At 30.9% G+C, this 23,265-nt stretch overlaps 3 protein-coding genes across 4 annotated transcripts; 1 reads left to right on the top strand and 2 right to left on the bottom strand.

Moving 5' to 3' along the window:
- Window positions 1-3,698: 3,698 nt before the first annotated feature.
- On the bottom strand, window positions 3,699-8,540 carry LOC149886797 (uncharacterized). The gene is made up of 5 exons (XM_090091435.1): window positions 8,453-8,540; window positions 6,549-6,675; window positions 4,871-4,910; window positions 4,573-4,734; window positions 3,699-4,290 (listed from the first exon to the last, which is right to left on the bottom strand). The coding sequence occupies exons 1-4, from the start codon at window positions 8,538-8,540 to the stop codon at window positions 4,645-4,647; spliced, it is 345 nt and encodes a 114-aa protein (XP_089947561.1). The 3' UTR covers window positions 3,699-4,290; window positions 4,573-4,644.
- A 4,255-nt stretch (window positions 8,541-12,795) lies between these two features.
- On the top strand, window positions 12,796-14,136 carry LOC145190708 (uncharacterized). Its single transcript, XM_080067593.2, has 2 exons — window positions 12,796-13,373; window positions 13,482-14,136. The coding sequence occupies exons 1-2, from the start codon at window positions 12,938-12,940 to the stop codon at window positions 14,105-14,107; spliced, it is 1,062 nt and encodes a 353-aa protein (XP_079923719.2). The 5' UTR covers window positions 12,796-12,937; the 3' UTR covers window positions 14,108-14,136.
- A 3,735-nt stretch (window positions 14,137-17,871) lies between these two features.
- On the bottom strand, window positions 17,872-19,329 carry LOC145190553 (uncharacterized). 2 transcript variants are annotated; one of them, XM_090090875.1, is made up of 3 exons: window positions 19,196-19,329; window positions 18,750-19,073; window positions 17,872-18,641 (listed from the first exon to the last, which is right to left on the bottom strand). In XM_090090875.1, the coding sequence occupies exons 2-3, from the start codon at window positions 18,934-18,936 to the stop codon at window positions 18,016-18,018; spliced, it is 813 nt and encodes a 270-aa protein (XP_089947001.1). In that variant the 5' UTR covers window positions 18,937-19,073; window positions 19,196-19,329; the 3' UTR covers window positions 17,872-18,015. The 2 variants fall into 2 exon arrangements, with proteins under 2 accessions (XP_089947001.1, XP_079923563.2); XM_080067437.2 differs by lacking the exon at window positions 19,196-19,329 and having other exon boundaries at window positions 17,929-18,641; window positions 18,750-19,185.
- Window positions 19,330-23,265: the final 3,936 nt, after the last annotated feature.

The raw sequence follows: 23,265 nt of genomic DNA, 5'->3' as shown, positions 1-23,265 counted from the left end.
AACATCCAATAATTTATGTTTATAAAAAAATTTTCCGGGATCGCTATTTATGTGAAAATTCCTGGAAATGGAAAATGTCTGGGAGTTCGCGCCCTTTATTTATTGGATTTCTGTTTATATTTAGTTGATATCTTGTTAAAGATATGAAGGTTTATCGAAAGTTAAAATTGACTAAGCCAGGGCTGTGGAGTCAGTAAGCCGCTGTTTCTGACTTCGACTCCTTGATTTTATCATGGACCGACTCCGACTCATTCAAAAGTAACCAATTTGAAACAACAAATTTACTGTAGTAAAATGTTAACATTGGCTATTTCATCACCATGATACAAATAATCCAACCACTTAGTGCTTCAAACAATTTCTGAACAAACAACTTTTCTGAACTCTTGTTATGCAATAAATTCTTATGCAGTCACTAATAAAATTATGAATTTGTCAAAATCATGTTTCAAATTTTGTCAGTTGCACAGAAAGAAATTGTTCTTCTTTAAGTTCATATTGTTTAAGAATCTTTTCTACTAAGGCCTGTAAAAATTCTCTGGTGTGATAAGCTTTGGTGTCTTTTACTGCCAACGTCTTGGTTTAACTACTTCATTTTTAAAAAAAAAAAAATCAGATATTGATTGCAAAATAGTTCACTCTGTTAAGAAACCCGTCCTTTAAGAGATTCTTTAAGTTCTTCTTTTTGTTTAACAGCTTCTTCAATCACTTATTTTCTAATATTCTCTCTCTCCAAAGAAACAAAATTAATTGAATACTTATAGCCTAATGCAAAGTTAGTTGAATACTCACAGTCGCTCTGTTTTGTGAAACAGCTCTTTTGTGCTTGGTGGTGGTACGCCTCGTTTTCTACTAAGAATCTGCAGCACAGTGTCAGACAGTTTAAGTCGGGGGTAGGAGAATCATGAAGTTATCTAATTTAAGGGATGGTAGAGGAGAGCACAGGGGAGGTGATTTATGATTCTCAGTAATAAGCAGCAAAATACCCTATTGTTTATCACTGTTTTAAAGGCCTGGAACTAACATGTCAAACTCCTTGCCCTCCAGTTGTTGCAAACTACAGTTCCCATTATGTCTGGATATCCTACACCTATCAGAGAATCCTGGGACTTGTAGTTTTGTAACAACTAGAGGGCTAGAGTTTGAGACTTGTGCATTAAACTGATGAAACATAAAATATTTTAATTAGTAACATCTAATGATCCATATAAAAGTTATGAATCCATATAAAAGCTATGAAACTTTGAAAGATTTTGTTTAAGTTGGAGTCGGAGTCGGTACAATTTTTCCGACTCCACGACTCTGACTCCACAGCTCTGGACTAAACAAATAAGAATTCGTTCAAACCCCCTAAGAGGAGAGTAAAACTAATGAAAATATAAACTTAGGCATATTGCGCAGTTACAAATTAGTACTTTTTTAACAGTTAAACACATAGTGCTTAATGTTCAACTTTTGCATCATTAACATTACTAGGTGCGGCTCCAAAACTGAAACTCTATTTCAATTTTGAAAAAACGGAAATAGAAAAATTAATAAAATTTTTGAAGTAATATCTTTTGATGCCTCAGCAACTTTAAACTTCAATATTGTATTCATCAATCTCGATTACCTTCTCAAGCCATGTCCGGAAGGCCGCATGTTGCCATATATAGCCAACATTTTTGTAATTGGCATCAATCCATGACTTCACAACAGTTTTCAGAACTTCTAGGCACTAACTCTGGGCAATTTTGAAACTCTGAGGGAACCAGTAAGGAGGCATTCGCTTACCACCAGAGCCCACAACCCCAAGCATTATTGCTGATGCTGGTTGCTTCGCAGTATGAATGTAACTCACCTCTGAAGGACTGAATGCAATAAACCTGTCTTTTCGGCCATTTCTAGGCTGGTCAACAGTACAAAGTTTTTCATTTGAGAAAATTCGAAATGTGGGATTTTTCTTCTTCATCCAGAAGAGTATCTTCTTTCTACAAACTAGTCTTGATTGTTTGGAATCTTTTGAAAGGAGTCGAACTTTCCCTAAGAACATAGCTGTGTGCTCCAAGGAGTTTTAAAGTTCTTCTTACTGTTCTTTCATGAACCTTGACTTTCTTTTGCTGTGTTCCTGATGCTTTTTAGTGGATTGTTCTTGATATGGTACCTGACTTTGTTCTTGAAGTTTCTGTTGCGCTTTAGATTGTGTCCACCACTTTCTGACGAAACTCCCTGACTTCTGGACCCGAAAAACAATGGCTCTGGATACGCTCAGTCTCACAAATCTTTGGGATTGGCACTTGGGAGCTGAGCAAACCCAGGACTATTTTTCTTTTTTCTAATTGCATCTTGAAATTTTAAAATCTTTGAAGGTCGAAAACTTTTTTATTTGTTATTGTTTTGATTCAAAATTGTTTGAAAAAGCTACCGAAAATAAGCTAGTTATTAGGATAAATATGTATCATTAAATACAAGTATACAATAATTATGTACAAAATATATTGTAAAATCGCATACATAAAAGTTTACTTCATACTTGTAAAGTTGGGTAGCTATCTACAATAATATTATCAATGTATAATCTTATTACCTGAACCAAATAAACACATAAAATCAAACTTAATTATTTCAAAATTAATCTTTTTATTTTTCGTTAAAGTTTTTTCAAAAAATATTTTTAGCAATTCTCTTGTTACTTTTACTTTAACAATAACCATATTCTCCACAATAAAAATCGCATTTACAATAAGAATTTAACGCCTGAGTTACCTGTAAGGCTTAGAAAGTGAAGATGTAGTCATCATTATAACCCGCATCTCGTCAAAATTGTGTCGGGATGCCGGTTCTTTTCAAAGGAAATAACAAAAAGCTCTGCTTACTAGAAGTAATTTCTCAATCCTTTTTGGAAAAACAGAGACAGGTTAGAAGAAAACTTATGGTTAGTGTTAAAATTCTGAACGGCAGTATCTCTTAATTGGTTTTTGTAACTTCAATTACAGTGAGGGCTTTGTAATTTAGTACATTTCTTTAAAAATAATAATTTACTGGCCTCTAAAGACGGTTAATTCATTTTATAAATAATTATTTTAATTTTATTGGTAACTCCGTTCATAGTAATTATTAATCCAAATTATTACTTTTGTTTTCAATCAGATTTATTAGTTTTAATTGAGTATGATCATCCTCTGAACAAAAAATGGAAAAGAACGGTTTTTGACGAACAAGAATATAATCATGACACTCCTCAACGATCTTCATTAAAACAACCTTAAAAGTGCCTTTATCTGTCCAAAACCTCGTTCCTGATGAACTTGATAGGTTTAATAAGTTGCTAAAAAGATTACATGCTTTGCATCAAGCAAAAATAAAGTTGATGACTTTGGGTTGATGAACATGGTATTTTGCAGATGAAAAAACACTTCATTCAAACAAACATTCAGTCCACAGACTTTGAAGAAAATCGTTAATCAACATTTCTGGTTAAAATCAGAAAAACCTTTCATACAAAAGATACTTTTATGAAATTTCGAATTTAATTGCATGACTATCTGAAAACAGGGTATCATTTTTTCTAAAAATTAAAAAAAGGTTTCAACTTTCATACGAGTTCCTATACTATTGGAAACAAAAAAATAAAACAACGCATTGTAAACGCATTTGAATGCTTTATGGTTTAAATATCATTTATTGGAAAACGGTGGAAAGATTTTTAACTATCCAGCTTTTTTCTCCGAACAAAACTAACTTTTAACTTGATTTCTCGATGATTCATGCAAAATTGTTAAACGCAATTTTTTCAAAAGTAAAATATAAAATGAAATGAAACCTGATTTAAATCAATAAAGTTAATGCCTAATATCTCTAACTTTCCTCTGCTCATTTTTTAGAAAGAAGTAATTAATTTTGGCTTTTTTTGCAACTTCCATTTTAACTTTAACTTTAATACTGTGTGGACCACCAGGTATTGTGGGTATTGCCAAAAAAAAAAACTTTCTTACCAGCTAAGACTTATCAAACTCATTTTCGAAAGAGTAATACACCTCAACTTAGCCTGAAGTGCTTTTAGGTTATAACTTTCCGTTTGGGTAAAAATTAAATTCATTATTTTTTCTCTCTAAAAGCTTGTTTAAGTAGAATGAGCTGATCACCAGTTTAAAACCAACATTTCCTAAAATGTAAAAATCTTTAACGAATGGAGAAAAATCGTGATTGTTATTCAAGTCTCTCCAAGACTTATTTGACAAACATCTCAAATATTGGCAGTCTGTAGAAATGAACGATTTAGTAGTATCTTTGCATTCGATTCATTGAAGCCTAAAATAGAGGATTCATTGATTAAATTTTTAAAAACATTTTATTATTCAAATTAACAAAGTAAACAAAGAGAACAATATAATTCCTACCAGGGATTATATTTTCATATTAAATGGTCTTTGAACGCAATTTAAATAGCATTTAACATTTCATTAACCGCTTTAAAAAAAAAATTGCTAAACATCCATACATCACATCCATTACATCCATAGAATAACTTTTAACATAGGAAATAATATTTTTTTTTAGAAATTAATTCGGATTTTAAGAAATTTAAAATACCTTTTTTTTATTTTAGGGTTTATTCTATGCTTTCTGTTGTTAATAGGAAATTCTTCAGATTAATGGGATATGTCACATTCTTCGTATCAGTAATGCATCATACCTTCTGTTGTTGATAGGAAATGCCATATTCTTCACATTAATCATACCAAGCCACATTGTCTTTATATAAAATAAACAACAACAACATTGAAACCATAACAACAGCAATAAGAACAATTATAAATAAAAAATATTATTAGCTCACGAGAATTTCTGAGTAGCAATAAAATGAGGTCGTTCTTACATCTCTCCTCACCTCCTGGTTTATTATTGGTATATGATCGGAGCTTTCCTGTCTTGAACACAAGATTAGTATATTAAACTTTATTCCTTAAAAGTTCAACTGATTTAAAACTAAATTTACAACTTTTATCGTATTATTTATACAAAAAAATATTAAATAACTAATCAATAAAAAAGCATATTTAATTACCAGATATCAAGCTGATTGTCTTGAACGAAATAAAACTATATAAAAAAATTTACATTTGAGTAAACAATGTTATTGTGTTTGGCTTTATTGTGTAAATATGTTGACTGTATGTGTGTACATGAACTTTATAATGCCTAATCTTGATTTCTATACACATGTTAAATGCGCTTTTAACCAATCTACTTTCATTATTTTGTCAGCCAGAGGTAATTTTCCTGTTTAAGAGACAAAGTTGGTTCGGTACTCGGTACTCGGTATTCAGTATTCGGTATTCGGTAAAAAAACTTTAGGGATCAACTTTGAGAATTTAGACTGTCGCGGTCAACATTAACGAATAATCGCGTTGCAGTTTTCCGATGGTATCTTTTACTATGATCTTCCACTGTATTCTTTTACACCATTTCAAGACTAATTCAAGTAAAAAAACTTTTCAAAAAGTAAATCTTTCGGCCAACCAAAAAAAGACATTTTTGCAACCTTTTTTAATCTTTATGAATGCTTAAGGGATTTGAAGCGTGTGCCAGGGGGCAAAGAAAACAACACAGTTTAAAGCTTTTTATAAAAGTGATTACCAAGTTTTTTTTACTAAGAATTATTTTTCCAATTGTTAATTCAATGTTTAAAAAGTTCAATATTGTGTGAGGGCGGTGGATTTTATTTGTTTTATTGTATTTTATATTATTTTTATATGATCGCTCAGAGTATTATTATAGAGTGATGTAAAAGTGTGGTGTAAGTGTACGGCGCAGGTATGACAAAGCGGTTGGTTCTATGTAAGTGTAATGGTAGCGCAATATAGAGTGTGATAGAATGTGAGGTAGGACTGTCAGTACGTAACGCAGATATTGTAGAAGCGCGACATCAGACTTTTTAATGACAATTTTTAACGCATAAGCAAAAATAGAAATATTAATAATAATATCATTGCCTTACTCAAAATGCAAATAAAAATAAAAAAATATTTACGACTGATTTTTCTTCTCTTACTTATTTTTCTTAATAAATATTCTCAATTATTTCTCATCAATATATATATTCTCTTAATATTAACTCATACAAATAACAATATATTAATACTTATAATAACACAAATTGAAAGTTACTCAAATACATTTCCTTACCAAATCCTTCTCATAAGTTCCTCTTTAAATTGTTCATAAATTCTTTTCGTTAAATTCTCTTTAAATCTTCAAAAATGCTCTTCTCATAAAATCCTCTTTCAAAATCTCTTAAAATTTTTCTTTCTCTTAAAATCATTTTTTAAATCTTTCATAGCTCTTTCTTAATACATCTTCAAAACTGTCTTTAAGATAAAAACACTTTATCAAAACCTTCCCGAAAACATCTCTCCAAAAGAGGTCCCAAACATCTCCCCAAAAAAAATCTCAAAAAAAAATCTAAAAGATTTTCTCAACTTATCAAGCCATTTATGCAGCTTGATAATTGCCAAAACTGTTTTACCTGGCGGTAAAACAGTTTTGGCAATTATCAAGTTGCTTACTTTTTTATGTGCAGATCATTTTGTAGCTGGGTACCACAATGAAAACACAGTTGATGGATGTCTAATCGCTCTAAGTTACCCGTTTGTTTCTTTGAAAGATAAACTTTGTAAGGTCGAACACAGTTCACTAGAAAAACGCTCAGAGAATACAATGGGAACAGCTCTTTACTGGTTGTGAAACAATTGTACTTTTTCTATCTTTCCGCAGGTGTTATTTTGAATTCTCGTCCAAACAATAGATTTCTTTTTTCTTCAAGTTCGTTCAATACTTTAGTTTCAACTGCTGAGTCATGGTATTCTTTAAAACAAGTTTTCTTTTTATTAGTCTTTATATCAGAATGGCTACAGAACTTTCTAGAACTTTATCAATTAAAATCATATCATTGTGTTTTAAGTGGTGTTTGCGAAAACTGTTTTAATCATTAATGGTGGGACTTAATTTTTCATGTTATTAGATATGTGTGTCCACCTGGTATTTTTGGTTGACTCACTCTTTTCTTCGTTCGCATGTTGCGTGTTTGAGTCGGGTAAAACTTGAAGATAATGTTTACAACTTTCTTCATCTTCCCTCCTCACAATTGCATCAAATTTCAAACCAAATTCCTTTAATTTGTTTATTTAAAAGGACGTTTGGGACAATATGAAGAAGAGCCACTATGAAAAAACTCAAGTCTCAGAAAATTCATTTCTCAGAAAACTCAATTCTCAGAAAACTTAGACAAATAGTAAGAATCTCTCTCAAATGGATAAGATCGTATAAATGATGAACCCTTTTTTTGCATTTTTCCCCAAAACTGATGATCTCCTTTTACATTTCTTCTTCAACTGCAAAAAATGAAATGAATTTTATAAGTTGCTCTTTTTACTTTAAGTGAAAAATATTTTCAAAAACCTATTTCATATTTTTAGTTAAAATTATGTTAATAAACATATAAAAACTAAAAGATTTTTTACCTTTAAAATTTTTAAACAGCTTTGATCATATTTTTAAAATTACAGGTAAATTAAGAATTAGTGGCTTTTTTTTTAAATATGTTTTTCAAACCATGAGTTGTTTTTAGGTTTTCACGAAATTCTTAGTGTTTGTAGGCGTAAGTATTATAACATCAACACTGATTTACGATTTTTGTTAATTCAATTTCTTATGTTAAAATTTTAGAAGCTCCTTCAAATATCCCACAAGTTACGCATAAGAAAAACTTTACCCCTAAAAGTTCAAGAAGAAATTGAGGTTCTGTGCAAGCAGGATAGCACAAAGTAAAATAATTAAAATAATCAAAAGTTTTGACTTGTGCGAAGAATACATGCGGCTAAAAGAAGACAATATTTTTGATAACGTTTATTCTATTTGTGCACGTCGGTGGAAAATCTCATATCTTATGTCTAAGAGAATTTTTTGTCTTTGACATAAGAATAGCTGTTTTTGAATCGTCGGAAACATTCGCTACAACTTCTAATTACCAAAGCTAATTTATTGTACTATCAAGTAAAATGTTAAGAATTTAATTATAAAATATTTATATGACATAAACAATTAAATAACTATAATATTTTGAAAAAATTTTTGAAAACTCACAAAAAAAGAGAAGCTCAAAGCTCTTCTCTCTGGACGAACCAACCCACCAAGCACACAACGGTGACACAACGTTGAAATAACGTTGATCGACGTTGATCAACATTATTTCAACGTTGTTTCAACGTTGTGTGCTTGCTGGGAAATTGTCTCGGGTTATATACTTGCAGATCATTACTGAGTTTTTCAAACGCGAATAGTGTTCTTAGGCAAAATTTTTTGATGCGCTGAGTATCTGTATAAGTTTTCCAGGCTGACACTCACTGCTCGCCACTCTTGGTTCGACAGGGCAGTCAGAATTACAGCATCATTCATTCTCGATCTAAAAAACCATGAAATGAATCTCGATCTAAAAATCGATGAAAACGATGAAATGACTCTTTGACGTTTCTTGCAACTAATGCTTTAATTGATAACATTAAAAAATTAATCTGGCAAAATATTTTTATGGTTTTCATGATTTTAAAAAGAACCTTTTAAATTTTATAATGTTAAAAAATGAAGGACGAGCTATAGAAAATGGTTTTGTCATTATTATTATTTTTTTTACGTGTAAGTTAGAATTAAATCGAAAATAAGATGAAGTAAGAGTTAGATCAAGTTAGGGCACGAAAGTTAGTGTTTAATATGGATGTTAAAAGATAAAAAGGCCATCTTAAATGCAACTTAAAACTCAGTACTATGTCAAGTGATATATATTTAATCATAAAAGTTTAGTTAACGAAATTTGTAACGTTTTACTTCCCACCCAACATGAGACAACTTTAAGACATGTAACTTATCTTTAACTCGTCTAGACGTCTGCAACTAGTTAAAGACGTGTTTATGACGTTTAAGGCGTCATCCGACAACCAGTTTAAGACGTCCGTAAGACATTTGAACAAGAATTCTGTCGGAATAACCAATTTAAGACGTCCGTAAGACATTTGAACAAGACGTCTGTAGGAACAACAAGTTTAAGACATCCGTAAGACATCTTAACAAGACGTCTTTCGGAATATTTAGTTTAAGACGTCTTTCGGAATAACTAGTATAAGACTTCTGTTGCAACAACCAGTTTAAGACGTCTTATTCCGAATAACCAGTTTAAGAGTCTTTAATCATGGACGTTTCCCACCCAACAATAAGTCGTCTTAAAAACAAATTTAAGACGACTTGAAATTGGTATTAAAGATGTCTTAAACTGGTCTCAAATAAAACACTGTAAGTCGTCTTAATTAAAACGTCTTAAAGTTGTCTTATTTAACACCTATTAATGACGGCTTAAAAAGACGTGTATATATATATATATATATATATATATATATATATATATATATATATATATATATATATATATATATATATATATGTATATATGTATTGTTCAACAACAGAAATATAAACAGTTAAGGTTAAATAACTTATACATAAAATGAATACAAGAAAGCAAAAATAGTTTGTCACAGTTTTAAAGAATTTAGCAAAGCCAATTTATGGAAAACCGCAAGAATAACTAAGAATTTAATATTAACATAATATGATTTACCAGCTATATAAAACCTTAAATTTATTTGACAAAAAGTAATGGGTTATTATGTGCTTTTTATGATAAATGAAATTATATATGAAATATGAAAAACGAAAACATGAAATATCTGCCGCATTTTGTAAGATAATTATAAATTTGAATCATTTTTAAAAAGGATTTGAATTGTTAAATGAATTATAAAATAGCTTGGGAATGAAGGACTAAGCTGGCGAATGAAGGACCAAGGAATTGAATGAAATCAGATCTTGATAAAAATGTATATTTAAGCTTTTTTATATTTAGCTATACTTTTTTTAGTCATTTAAATTTATCCTTACAGATCTATTTTATCATTCACAGACTTTGTTTACACGAAAAAAGTTCCCAAATTTACAAATGTTCATCTTGAAAAAATGATAAAATCTGTTCGTGCCGACAACTTATTTCCTTTATTTTGGTGTAATTTGTTTGGTAGTTTGTCAACGCGTGTAGTAGTTACTTTATCAGGAACAGTCTTATTAAACAAATGCTATAAAAGTTTAAACTAATACAAAAATTTTAAACTAATAAGTTGCACGTCCACTCTTATACATCCATGCTTTAATTCCTTCCTTAATTGCGTTTTTAATTACTTCTTTATATCCATTTACGACAAAATGGATATAAAGAAGTAATTAAAAATTAATGACAAAAGTTGTGTGGTTTAAAGTTACCGGTTTTCAATAAAATCAGTTGTACACACTGTTAAAGTTAGAACTTTTTTCTGTGATACTCCAGCAGATCAATTTTAAAAGGGGCTGTTGCTCATGCTGGATATTATTCTTCTGAAAGGTGCATTATCAAAGGTTCTTGGGAAGGAAGAGTAGTAATGAAGTTTAAAATAGTTTAATGAAGAACAAGAACTTTGCAAGCGAACAGATTACGATTTTAGTTGCCAGTCGTATAAGTAACATCAGAAATATAAAGTCTCCTCTTATAGTTACTGGTATTAAATATGTTACCGGATTTCTTCCTTGACTATATGCAAAAGACCAACTAATAATTCAAAAGAATTTTGAATTATTTCCGTAAAAGCCCTATGGCTAGGTTATTACAAGCACATATTTTACAGATTTCTGAGAAACTAATCGAATTTAGATACTACATTGTTCGTGATGATAAATTTCAACATGGATAGACAGAGAGGCGGATAGAGAAGTTTTAAAGAAACCCACCTTTATAAATGTATAATTGGTAAGTGTCTTCTAACGCTCCAAAAATGACAATGATTTTCTTGACCTAATATTGTTTGATTAATTTTCTCTTTATAGCGGCTGTCATAAAGACATATCCAAAGGGATCGGAGAAGACAGGCCATAAATTTGTTCAGGGTGTGTTAAAAAATGCACCAGCTTCACGAAAATATTAATAAAATTTTATAATCATGTACTCTTTTTTTTGGTTGCTGAGGAGTATATTTCTATAGTAAATCATGTGTCTTTTTTCAGTTATTGCATTTGGATAGTTCATATATTCATACCTTTCTATTATCTGTTACCACCTTCCAGTCTCCTTCTAATACAATATAAATATATATATTTATGGGGTATTGGCAGGAGACTGAAAGGTTATATATATATATATATATATATATATATATATATATATATATATATATATATATATATATATATATATATATATATATATATATATATATAACCTTTCGTCATTTAATACGTATTAATGCCGTTAGCCGTCATTAATACGTATTAAATAAGATAATTTTAAGATGTTTAGTAAAGACGACTTACTGTGTTTCATTTGAGACCAGTTTAGGACAACTTTAAGATGTTTTAGATAAGGCAACTTCAAGACGTATTAAATAAGACGACTAACTGTATTTCATCTGAGACCAGTTTAAGACATCTTTAAGATCAATTTCAAGACGTCTTCAATTTATCTTAAAAACGACTTGTTGTTGGGTGGGTTACGTCAGGTTTAGCAAAAATATTTAGTGTAAGAATTTTTGTGAACTCCTTTTCAAATCCATTTCATTTAATGCTCCTTTAAAACCAATTTTCCTGTTTTGAAATAATACTAAAGACCAAAGACAATTAGCATTTGAAAATGCTGAGAACAAAATACCTCATCAATTCAACAATTATGTGGGGTATGGCTGGTAAGACGTAGTAGTACCAATACATGAAACGTCATCCCTGCCTTAGTTTCAAATTACCAAAGCAAACAAAGTTTTAGCTCTGAATGGTAAACATCAGCTAAGATGTATAACAAGTGGTAAAAGAAGCATAAATACCACAAAAAAAACCACAAAAAATACCACAATAAAGCAAATTATTTACATTGTCTTGTAATTTTCTTTATATTTAAAATGTTGAAATAAAAATAGCAGGATATTTAATTTGCAGAAGAAATTAATGGTGATAGGCATACGCATTTTTAAAAAATTTTCACGAAACCAATTTATCATTTTCAATATATTGTTTTTCTTTTCCGAACCTCTTGTTTATATAATTTAAAAAACGTTCTGAAATATTTAATCAGCCTTGCTCATCTTGAAATATCTCGAAATCGAGACTTTTTACTTTTTTTTAAAGTGCTGAATTATGAAGAGTTCTGCTAAGAAGTTGAACTCTTCATAATTCTTTCTTTCTATGAGATATCAAAAGTCAGAACTGTCGCATGAAACTTTTGATGCATGCGCAAAATTGCTATTTGATTAAAAACGTTAAAATTGTTTTTCAAAAGTAAAAAACAACAAATATTAGATAATAATAAAATGAAATATTGAGAGCAATAAATAACAAATTATGTATAAATATAAACTTTATACAACTTTATTAATATTCGCTGTTTTAAAACGCCTAAAAGCAAAAAACCACTTAACACGTGTTGACCAGTGTCGTTTGAAGTAAGCAGATTTAGGAATGTAATTCTTTGGGAAATATCAATTATTATCATCCATTGAAATTTAACACCTAACTTAACAGCAACATTATAAATATCAATTATAGAAAATCTTAAGCCATGTCAATCTTTTAATTGAGTTTTCCTTAGGAAAACTATTAATTACTTTGTTGATTTTTAAGGTTGTTAAGAAAACAAATATTGTGAATTATGTCTGTTATGAAAACAATTTTAGCAAAAGAATAAACAAACAATAAACACGCTACAAACATCGCTGTAAAAAATCATTCACTTAAATACTACGATATTCATTATTATATCTTTCAAATATTACGATAATCGAATATACGGCGATTAAATCATTTTATCTTTTTAAGTTAAAATATATCCTCATCTACAATGAGGTTGAAAATGATTAACAGACTGTTTCTGTTGGATGTTGGATGCAAAAACGTATTTGGCGGTAAAACAGTTTTGGCAATTATCAAGTTGCTTACTTTTTTATTTGCAGTTCATTTTGTAGCTGGGTACCACAATGAAAACACAGTTGATGGATGTCCAGTCGCTTTAAGTTACCCGTTTGTTTCTTTGAAAGATAAACTTTGTAAGGTCGAACACAGTCCACTAGAAAAACGCTCAGAGAATACAATGGGAACAGTTCTTTACTGGTTGAATGATGTCAACCAGATGACCAACGAAGATGTTTTACGCTTGAGAAATGATGTTAGTAAACACGGAGTTGTAATCATTAAAAAGCAGCGTATGACAAGGTATCAACAAGAAGTATTTACGGCTAAACTTGGTGAAACGATTGTACTTCCGTCTTCTTTTCAAGGTGAATATCGATGCTAATCCAAAATAGTGAATAAGCTCGAGACAAAAAAAAAATGTTAAATTTCGATTTCTTACGTTTTATTACTATTTTCATTTTTCTTTTGTTTAGGAAACACTAGTTACCCGGGTCACCCTGGCATTGTGGCAGTTTCTAACTATTGGTTAAACGGGACATGGAAAGGGTTTCAGCACAGCTTTGGGCAGTATTGGCATAAAGATGGTAACTATTTTCCATATCCGAAAAATTTTATTTTTTCAATCCTGTATGGTGACGAAGTTTCTTCCTTTTTAAACGGAGGAGAAACTGGCTTTATTGACGCTTGTTTTGCAAGAGATCATATTCCTTCGCATATCTTGGATACACTTAAAAACACTAAGATCGTTGTCAAAGTCGAGTTTATCACAGATTTTCGCAACGGTTTAAAAGAGCATTTAGAACGCTATCCAACAGCTCTTCATAGTTTTATTTTTAAACATCCTCTCAATAAACGGGAGTGTGTGTTCTTGTTCAAAATTAGTAAAGAGCAGGAAACATATTACTCGCCAGAAGAGCTGCGAGCTTTTAACGAAATGTGGGAATATTTGCAACAAGAAAAGTTTTCTTTCATTCATAAATGGAGCGAGTCAGACATTGTGATTTGGGACAACATGGCAGTGTTCCACAGAGCAATGCCAATCATCGATAACGGAGAAAAAAGAGTTATGTATCGCACAATGGTCAGAATCAACCTCTAATCACCAGATTTAAAAAAGAGAATACTAAATACGCGTTTTCTAGTTTTAGTTTTTTTTTTTTTTTAAGTAGTTAAAAGTCTTGATGGCCTTGTTTACAATTTTGAAAATGTCAAATCACGTATACTTTAGAGGTAATCGAATTTTAAACCCGCAAGTAGACCCGCTGTAATTTATATGCTTGTAATACAACGCATCGTTTCATTAGTTTTCGGATAACGTTACCGAAAACCTCAATTTTTAAAGATGGTATGAAATGGTAGCGAGTATTAAAGAAAAAACGGGACTTGAAATTGTTTCTCCATCCAATTTCTGTTTTAACATTTAAATCAATAGAGGGGGATGCTTTGATTAAACAAAATGTTAAATCAATGTAATATCATTTTTTTTCGCCGCTTTGATTTATTTTTACTCGTTATTACAGGTTTTCTTTTCCCAATAAAACTTTAAACGACCTTGCTGGTTATAGAAACCCGAGACCTAAACTCGGATCCGGGTAGCTGTTTCGGGTATTACCCGAATTTAAACATTCGAGAAATTATTTGAAAGTTATAGAATACTCATTTTTTTCAAAATAGGGTAATAACCGATTGTGTCTAATACCCGATTCTTGATACCCATAGAACACCCGTAGAATTATCCGTAGAAATACCCGAAGAAGTAAAAATACCCAAAACAATTCAACTCAATTCATTTATTATATTGAATTACAAATAAAAAAAAGAATTGAAGTATGAATATTTGCACTGAAGGAGTTCAAATACAGCATTAGCAAAAATTAAAAGTAGCCAGGCTACTTTTAAATCTGAAATTTTATTAAGTAATTTACTGTTGTCTTTCATGAACACTAGCTGCTCCATTTTGCTAGCACTTAAATTTGTTTTCCTTACAGTGCCAATGTTCCCTGCACTTGAAAACACGCTTTCAGAAGTGGCAAATGAAGCATAGGGTATTTGCCTGCATTAACCCTCCAAAAGTCTAAAATGTCCAATGTTTTTTCGGCTGGTGCATCACCAAGGTTTTGTCAACCTCCTTTATTACGTTTTCTTTTGCAACTGATTTCCCTCCTTTGTGTGTATATGTTGCTCCATACCTTTGTGTGTGGTGATTATCCAACTAAGTAGCCATCAAACTGTCGGCATCCAAAAAGTCCGCGCCCTTTATGTTTTGTGAAAACATAAAGGGCGCGGACTTTTTGGATGCCTGAAAATGGTTTCATCTCTTCTACCACCCACCTAGTGATGTCTGTGATCAGCCTTACTTGATGAATACTATCCTCATATCAGACCTTTTTGGTCTGGGCTTTTCTTCTTCTCTTGGCTTTTTGGTGGTTGGTTTTTGTGGTTCAGATGGTCCAATTGGTGATTGCGATTCAAAATCATTAGAATCAACCTCAAAAGAGAGTCATTAGCCCTCATTCTACCTGCATCTTTTCTTTCCATTCTGTGAACAGATCTGCATGTTTTCCTTAGAAGTTTTTGCGCAAAACATTTGTACATCCCTGCGTTGCTGTAAATGACTAAGCGTCTGCATAACGTTTTATTTCTGTATCGTTATCATTCCGATATGATATCGGAAAAAAAGTGTCATCGGAATGACATGAGTTTTAAACTAATTACAATACCGGTTAAAATTTATTTACCAATATTTTGTCGTAATCATTCCGATGACACTTTTTTTTTCTAATATCAAATTGAAATGATAATGATACAGAAATAAAACGATACGCCGACCCTTATTTATGACATTCCTTGCAGGTGGCTTTGTCGTCATTGCCTTAAAATATGCATAAAATAAATAGAAATATAAAAATAAAATTAGCTTACACACATATTTTTATAGAAAGGATTTAAAGTAGTGATAGTTAAATTAATAAAAAGAAGACCTTTAAATAGTCAATTTTAAAAAAATATAAAACTATTTTACATATTTTAAAGGAATATTACGGAAAATGCACGAAGTATATGATTTTATTACCCGACTAACTAGTTGTTCCGAAATACGGGTAATTCCGATTTTCGGGTAACAAAAGCGGGTATCGTATTAAATAAAAAAGTAATTAAATTAAAAAGAAATAAATTTTTACTTACTTTTATATTTAAGAGGTGATAGCACAAACAAAAAACAAACTGTTGAGAATTGAGTATTAATTCCACCTAATTCATGTAAGTGTTAATTTTTAAAAAATTAAAAATCAATACTTACATGGAGTAGGTGGAATCAACACTTACATGGATTAATTGTTCCACCTACTCCATGTAAGTATTATTTTTTAATTAGTTAAAAATTAACACTTACAAATGGAAACTAACAAATGGAAATAAAAGTGATGTTAAAAGAATTAAAATAAAGTTAAATTTAAAAAAACGGAATAAAAAAAAAAAAAACAAAAACAAAAACGAAAATACCCGATCGCGCGAAAATTTCGGTTCGATGATCGGGTAATTTTATTCCCAATTTTCGGGTACTTCTACGGGTAATTTTATTAACCAATTTTCGGGTACTTTTACGGGTAATATTCGGGTAGTTGAAATCGGGTATTACTCGACCCGAAGGCTTGGGTATCCTGTAACTAAAGTTATCTAAATTACCCATCTACGGGCACCCTCGGGTATTCGGGTCGGGTTTTCGCTCCCTAGCTGCATAACACTCATTGACCCCAGCACCCAAAAGGAGATTTAAGGCGTAAAATTTAATGTAAATAAAAGCATGCTTTTAATTTTGCGTTTTTAAAAAATTTAAACCAAGAAATTTATTGGAACTTTATTGAGTAAGCTATATAGAGATGATTATCGGACTACTAAGAAAATGACAAAGAAAAGCACAAGCTCAATTAACTTGTAAGGTGGTGGTCAAGCGGATACTTCTAGAATTAATCAACTTTTTAATGTCTGTATTTATTAGTTCTCAAAGAGATTTTACCACGATAATGTTTCCCATAAATTGAGCGATTCTCACCCCAAAGAACAAACAGATTCCGCTATTCATTAAAAAAACATGACAAACTTTCTGATCCGTGTAAGCATTAGTGTTCTTTAAACAGATATATCGCAATTATGAATATAAAGGCTGTATTTTGAAAACTTTCATGGAAAGGAATTACTCAAAAGATGCTTATAAATCAATGTTAGAACTAGCCCGTCAGATAACTAAGAATGGTATAGGTTACATGCAGATGGGTTCAAAAGTTGTAAACAAACGATGAACATTTTCTTTCTAAACACAGCTTTTTAAACTACAAAATTAATGCTAAAAACATTTAATTGTTGTCTTGTTTCTTGACGATGCTTTTATAATCAAAATTAGCTATTTATGGTTTAAAAACCATTATTTTGATGTGACACAAAAATTTTAACTAGACGCAAATGGGTTTGTCGTCAGAGTACGAAGATGATTTTGGCTGATAAAGCATTTAGAGGCGTCATGTATTTTTTTTTACCTCACAGTTTTATATATTGTTCACCAATTGATGCGGGTATAAATTGTTTAGGAGTTAAATACTCTATTGTATTTTCACAAATCACAAATATTTTATTACTAAAAAAATACTTTACAAACGATAAGAAAATTTAAAAAAAAAAAAGAAAATCTAAAGGTTTTAGTTGATTGAAAATAAACTGGAGAACAGCTACAAAATGACGAAGTTTGTTTATACGTCATGAACAAAGCTTATTCAAATCTTAATAAAGAAGTACGGCAATAGATGTCAACTTTAACTATGTTATAGCTGCATTTAAAAAGGTACATCAGCCTTTTAAAAGAGAAGCTAGAGTCAGCGCATTTATTATTTTTAAATTTGATCGGCCCATTTAGAAATTATTCAAATATTTAACTTTAAGATAAAATCCAAATATAAAATATCGAATAAAAAAGAAGAATCTTCCTTGCGATTTAACTTTTAAATCTGGTGACTAGAGGTTGATTCTGACCATTGTGCGATACATAACTCTTTTTTCTCCGTTATCGATGATTGGCATTGCTCTGTGGAACACTGCCATGTTGTCCCAAATCACAATGTCTGACTCGCTCCATTTATGAATGAAAGAAAACTTTTCTTGTTGCAAATATTCCCACATTTCGTTAAAAGCTCGCAGCTCTTCTGGCGAGTAATATGTTTCCTGCTCTTTACTAATTTTGAACAAGAACACACACTCCCGTTTATTGAGAGGATGTTTAAAAATAAAACTATGAAGAGCTGTTGGATAGCGTTCTAAATGCTCTTTTAAACCGTTGCGAAAATCTGTGATAAACTCGACTTTGACAACGATCTTAGTGTTTTTAAGTGTATCCAAGATATGCGAAGGAATATGATCTCTTGCAAAACAAGCGTCAATAAAGCCAGTTTCTCCTCCGTTTAAAAAGGAAGAAACTTCGTCACCATACAGTATTGAAAAAATAAAATTTCTGGGATAGGGAAAATAATCACCATCTTTATGCCAATACTGTCCAAAGCTGTGCTGAAACCCTTTCCATGTCCCGTTTAACCAATAGTTAGAAACTGCCACAATGCCATGGTGACCCGGGTAGCTAGTGTTTCCTAAACAAAAGAAAAATGAAAATAGTAATAAAATGTAAGAAATCGAAATTTAACATTTTTTTTTTGTCTCGAGCTTATTCACTATTTTGGATTAGCATCGATATTCACCTTGAAAAGAAGACGGAAGTACAATCGTTTCACCAAGTTTAGCCGTAAATACTTCTTGTTGATACCTTGTCATACGCTGCTTTTTAATGATTACAACTCCGTGTTTACTAACATCATTTCTCAAGCGTAAAACTTCTTCGTTGGTCATCTGGTTGACATCATTCAACCAGTAAAGAACTGTTCCCATTGTATTCTTTGAGCGTTTTTCTAGTGGACTGTGTTCGACCTTACAAAGTTTATCTTTCAAAGAAACAAACGGGTAACTTAAAGCGACTGGACATCCATCAACTGTGTTTTCATTGTGGTACCCAGCTACAAAATGAACTGCAAATAAAAAAGTAAGCAACTTGATAATTGCCAAAACTGTTTTACCGCCAAATACGTTTTTGCATCCAACATCCAGCAGAAACAGTCTGTTAATCATTTTCAATAAAGAAGAGACTTACGATTGCGATTAAACGAAGATATGTTACTTTAATCGCGAACGAGGAAAATTTTGAACTTCCTAAAAACGATTAAGTTAATTGCATTTTTCATAAAAAACGTCACTATTTAATTCCTAATTTACGATCATATTCTAATTTACGGAATAAATGAAAGATTCAATCGTAATAATTTGGATCTTACGTCAGTTAAGAAACTTCCATAAATAGTTTGCGTTAAAGTATTTTTGTAAATGGTGTTTTCTATATAATTTTGTTTGTTTACAAAATTGTACTCCACATACTAGATCAGTTTTTATTTAAAAACAAAGGTTTTTAAAGTCTTATTTTTACTGGTATTTCTTTTAGTATTGAATTTATTGAGATATTAATAATGAAATTTATTTTTTGTCATTTGCATTTTAATCTTTATTTACGAATCGTAAACGTAAATATTCGTCAGTTATGAAGTTTTACTACATTTTTTCGAAACAAATTTCTAAATTTCTGGTGTTATTAACATGTCAAGATCCCCCGTTGGCGATGGTTTGGTCAGGTTCCAATTGATGACTCGTAAGAAAAAGGGACCACTGAGGTCTCGGCTTCAGAGGAAGAGATAGGTGATGAAGACAGTAAAAGAACAATTTCTACTCCAAACACCTGTCAAAACACCAGCCAGGAAACAACTGAAAAGATACAAGTTACCAACGGCAGTCAAATGACAAGTTGTGATTGTTGTTAGAAGACGCATGCACTAACAAGTTTAACATTTTTTACATAGTTTAAAACTCGAAATATTTTTATATATTATACATTTTTATATTCTTCAATAAAAGTGAAACTGTTCTAATGTATGTGTATAACATTCTTTAATAGTACTTTAGTAACGAATTGTTTTGTAGAAAAATCTGCAATAGTAGTTATCGTGAGAATAGTCAGTTCCAAAATTTATGACATTTTAACGGGAAACGATCGTAATTTAATCGATGGTTTTTGTAATTTTAAACTGAAATTTCGAGCAAATTAATTGAAACAAGTAGGCTATAACAAACTTTTCGAGCAAATTATTTGAAGTTACGAATTAATTGAATGAATTACTCGCCGAAATTTCAATTTTTACAATTATACCGTAAATATTATAACTTCATAAGTCTTTCCTCTAGTTTTAAACCTCATTTTAAATGAAGATATTTTAACATAAGGAACTCATACAGTGGCTTTCAAGATTATAAGGTCAATTAATTAATTTTGATGGTTTTTTAACTATCTCTTAATTAACTTTTTATATAATAAGTTATTAAAAACTTTTTTAATTCCTGTGTTAACAATTACTTTTCTAATGATATGTAACACTTATCGGTCCTATTTAGGGGAAAGGTGCCTTTGATGGCATAGCGCCTATGATGGCATACTGGTCATATTTCCAAAAATATTAGTTTTGGTGCGTAAGTGATTAGACCAACATGTGTGAAACTTTCATGCATTTCATCTGCAGGCTTTGTACATTTATTAGAATACTTATTTTAATGCTATGTGTAGAATAAGGTTGTCACTGCTTGTTTTAATAAATATGGTGACTTTTTCCTATGATGGCATACCTAGGAGTTGCCATCATGAAAGTCTGCGAAATGAATTGAAAAAAATGCCTGAAATAAATTTTTATGCCCATAAAAAAGGTGATCAGATTAAGAACAAAGATGAAATACAAGAGTTTGAGAAACCAACACATTTGGAAATGAGATCTCCCCCATTAGAAGCTTCCATATGCATTAAATCTTTTGTTTCAACGAAAGGATAAGATCTAGTATATAAAAGTTGTGTCCGGTGCCTTTAGCAAACCCTAAAATCGAATTGAAAAAGGCACGAAAACGTTGAAAAACTGGACTTCTGCATACCACACCGGATATCCAAGAATTAAAAGATAAGGCAAAAGATAAAGGTAACAAAGAATAGGAAAAATTTGTTAAAAAAAACAAAAAGAAAGGCGGCTGTTGAAGAAAAATATTGCAGTGAGGAGATTAAAGGAAGTAATAATGAAATCGATTTCGAATCTGATACAGCATTTTTGTATTGTTATGAACTTTATTCGCTGTCTTGCTCTAAAGAACCAAGGATTTGTTGTCAAAAATGCAGATCTTGGTGTCATTGTTTATGTGCAGCAATGATATATTATATATACTAGATGTCTAACTTCGATCCGAAATGTGAAGCCGTAGGAGCCATTTCTAATTCGGGCAAAAACGTGCATTTTTAACTTTTATTTCGCACGTCGGATATAGTTTTTGCCCTTATTACAAATGGCGGATATAGTTTTTGCCCTTATTACAAATGGCGGATTCAATTTGTAAACAAAAAAAGCGGCTTCACTTTTTGTCCAATAAAATCCCGCAAGTTAGACATCTAGTATATATAATATATCATTGATGTGCAGGCATATAGAGAAGTAGTAAAAAAAATTTATATGTGAACTATGCTTATAGACCAAATATTTATTATTAATTTTGTTTTCTTGATAAGTTGAGTTTCCATTAATAAAAAACAAAAAAAAATTCTTGTTTGTCTATTTTCTTTAAAGTGTGCCATCATAGGAGCAGTTAGTTGCCTATGATGGCATACTTGTATTTTTTTTTTTAATGGTATAAACTTATAAAAAAATATAATAGTAAAAATTCTGACGTTCATTATTATTCTGTATGCTAGAGGGAATACACCCATGTCAAAAATTATTTTTTAAGTTTTCAGGTAATGACTCAGAGAAACGTTAAAGTTAAGTATGCCATCATAGGCACCTTTCCCCTATCCTTTCTGAGTAATTTAATGGTAAATTAAATTACTCAGAAAGGATAAATTAACTATGTATTTAAAAATGTGTCAAAATTATATCGTCAGTTAATTTAAATTTGATATCTCTTACATGAGAAACTTTCCACCCAACGTAAGACGTCTTTCAGACAACTTTAAGACGTCTAGACGACTTAAAGATAAAGACGTCTTAAAGACGTCTTATGCTGGGTGCGATGTACTCGCTTTGACATAACACAAAATTTCAACGAATAATTATGATTAAACACCGTTCAGCGTTGTTTGGACACAACTTAGTGAAACACCGCAAGATTATGCGGTGTTTCACTAAGTTGTGTCCAAACAACGCTGAAAAACTACAAACTTTTAAATGACATCAAAGATTCATCAGGAGTTGGCAGGCCGTTAAAACTTAATTCTAGGGATCAAAGCTTAATGTATCGAAGGTTAAGGGAGGATCCTAAAGTTGGCTACCGAGTACTGTCAGTTGAGTTTAGTAATAACGCTGGTTAAAAAAGATATTTATTGTTATGTTGCAGCCAGAAAACCGCTCTTAAGTGTGACAAATAGGGTTAAAAAATATAAGTGGTGTAAGAAAAGACTTCACTGGTTAGTAAAAGATTGGTCTAAGATCATTTTTAGTAGTAAATCAAATTTTTAGTGGTTAGTTGCAAATCAAGATTTATCGTTAAAAGATTAGCTTTTGAGAATTATAAGGTTAGATTTTGTGTCTCAAGAGCACAAGACGGTGGCGGCTTGATAGGTATATGATGATATATCTTATTTTAAGGGAATAGGATTTCAAAAAATTTATACAGGGAGACCAGTATAATTACAAAGAAACCTTAGAAAATATGCTTTTTACGTACTGCAAGATTAATTTCTGGAAGGAGTAAAAATTAGATTTTCCAACAGGACGGCGCAGCGGCCCAAATTGGTGGAGTGGTTTCGAAGGCAACATCTTACTCTTCTACGCTGGCTTTCTTACCCTAGCTTTCTTATTTTTTAAAAAAAAGCAAAGGAAATAATTAAAGGAATCGCGAAAAAATTTAAGTGACCTTATATTTTTGAAAATCATTTTAGAATCAAAAGCGCAATCATATTTAAGGTAATCTGTTTTTTAAATTACTTTTTTTTGCTCATTTAATTAAATTTTGCGTTTTAGTTCAGTTAAGGCAAATAAGGTCGGCAGTGTGTTTTTTTTTATTGCTGTAATGTATACAATGTATTTTTCGTTACAATAGATACGGACGATAAGGTAAAGCTTCTGATAGAGTGTTAGTGAATCTAAT

Source organism: Hydra viridissima, unplaced genomic scaffold, assembly GCF_058129835.1.
Source record: "Hydra viridissima isolate aposymbiotic clone 2 unplaced genomic scaffold, HvirCarnegie_v1 scaffold_6, whole genome shotgun sequence".
In the NCBI taxonomy this organism is placed as follows: domain Eukaryota; kingdom Metazoa; phylum Cnidaria; class Hydrozoa; order Anthoathecata; family Hydridae; genus Hydra; species Hydra viridissima.
Note: the sequence above shows the minus strand (reverse complement) of the source record. Positions and strands in the feature narration are given on the sequence as shown.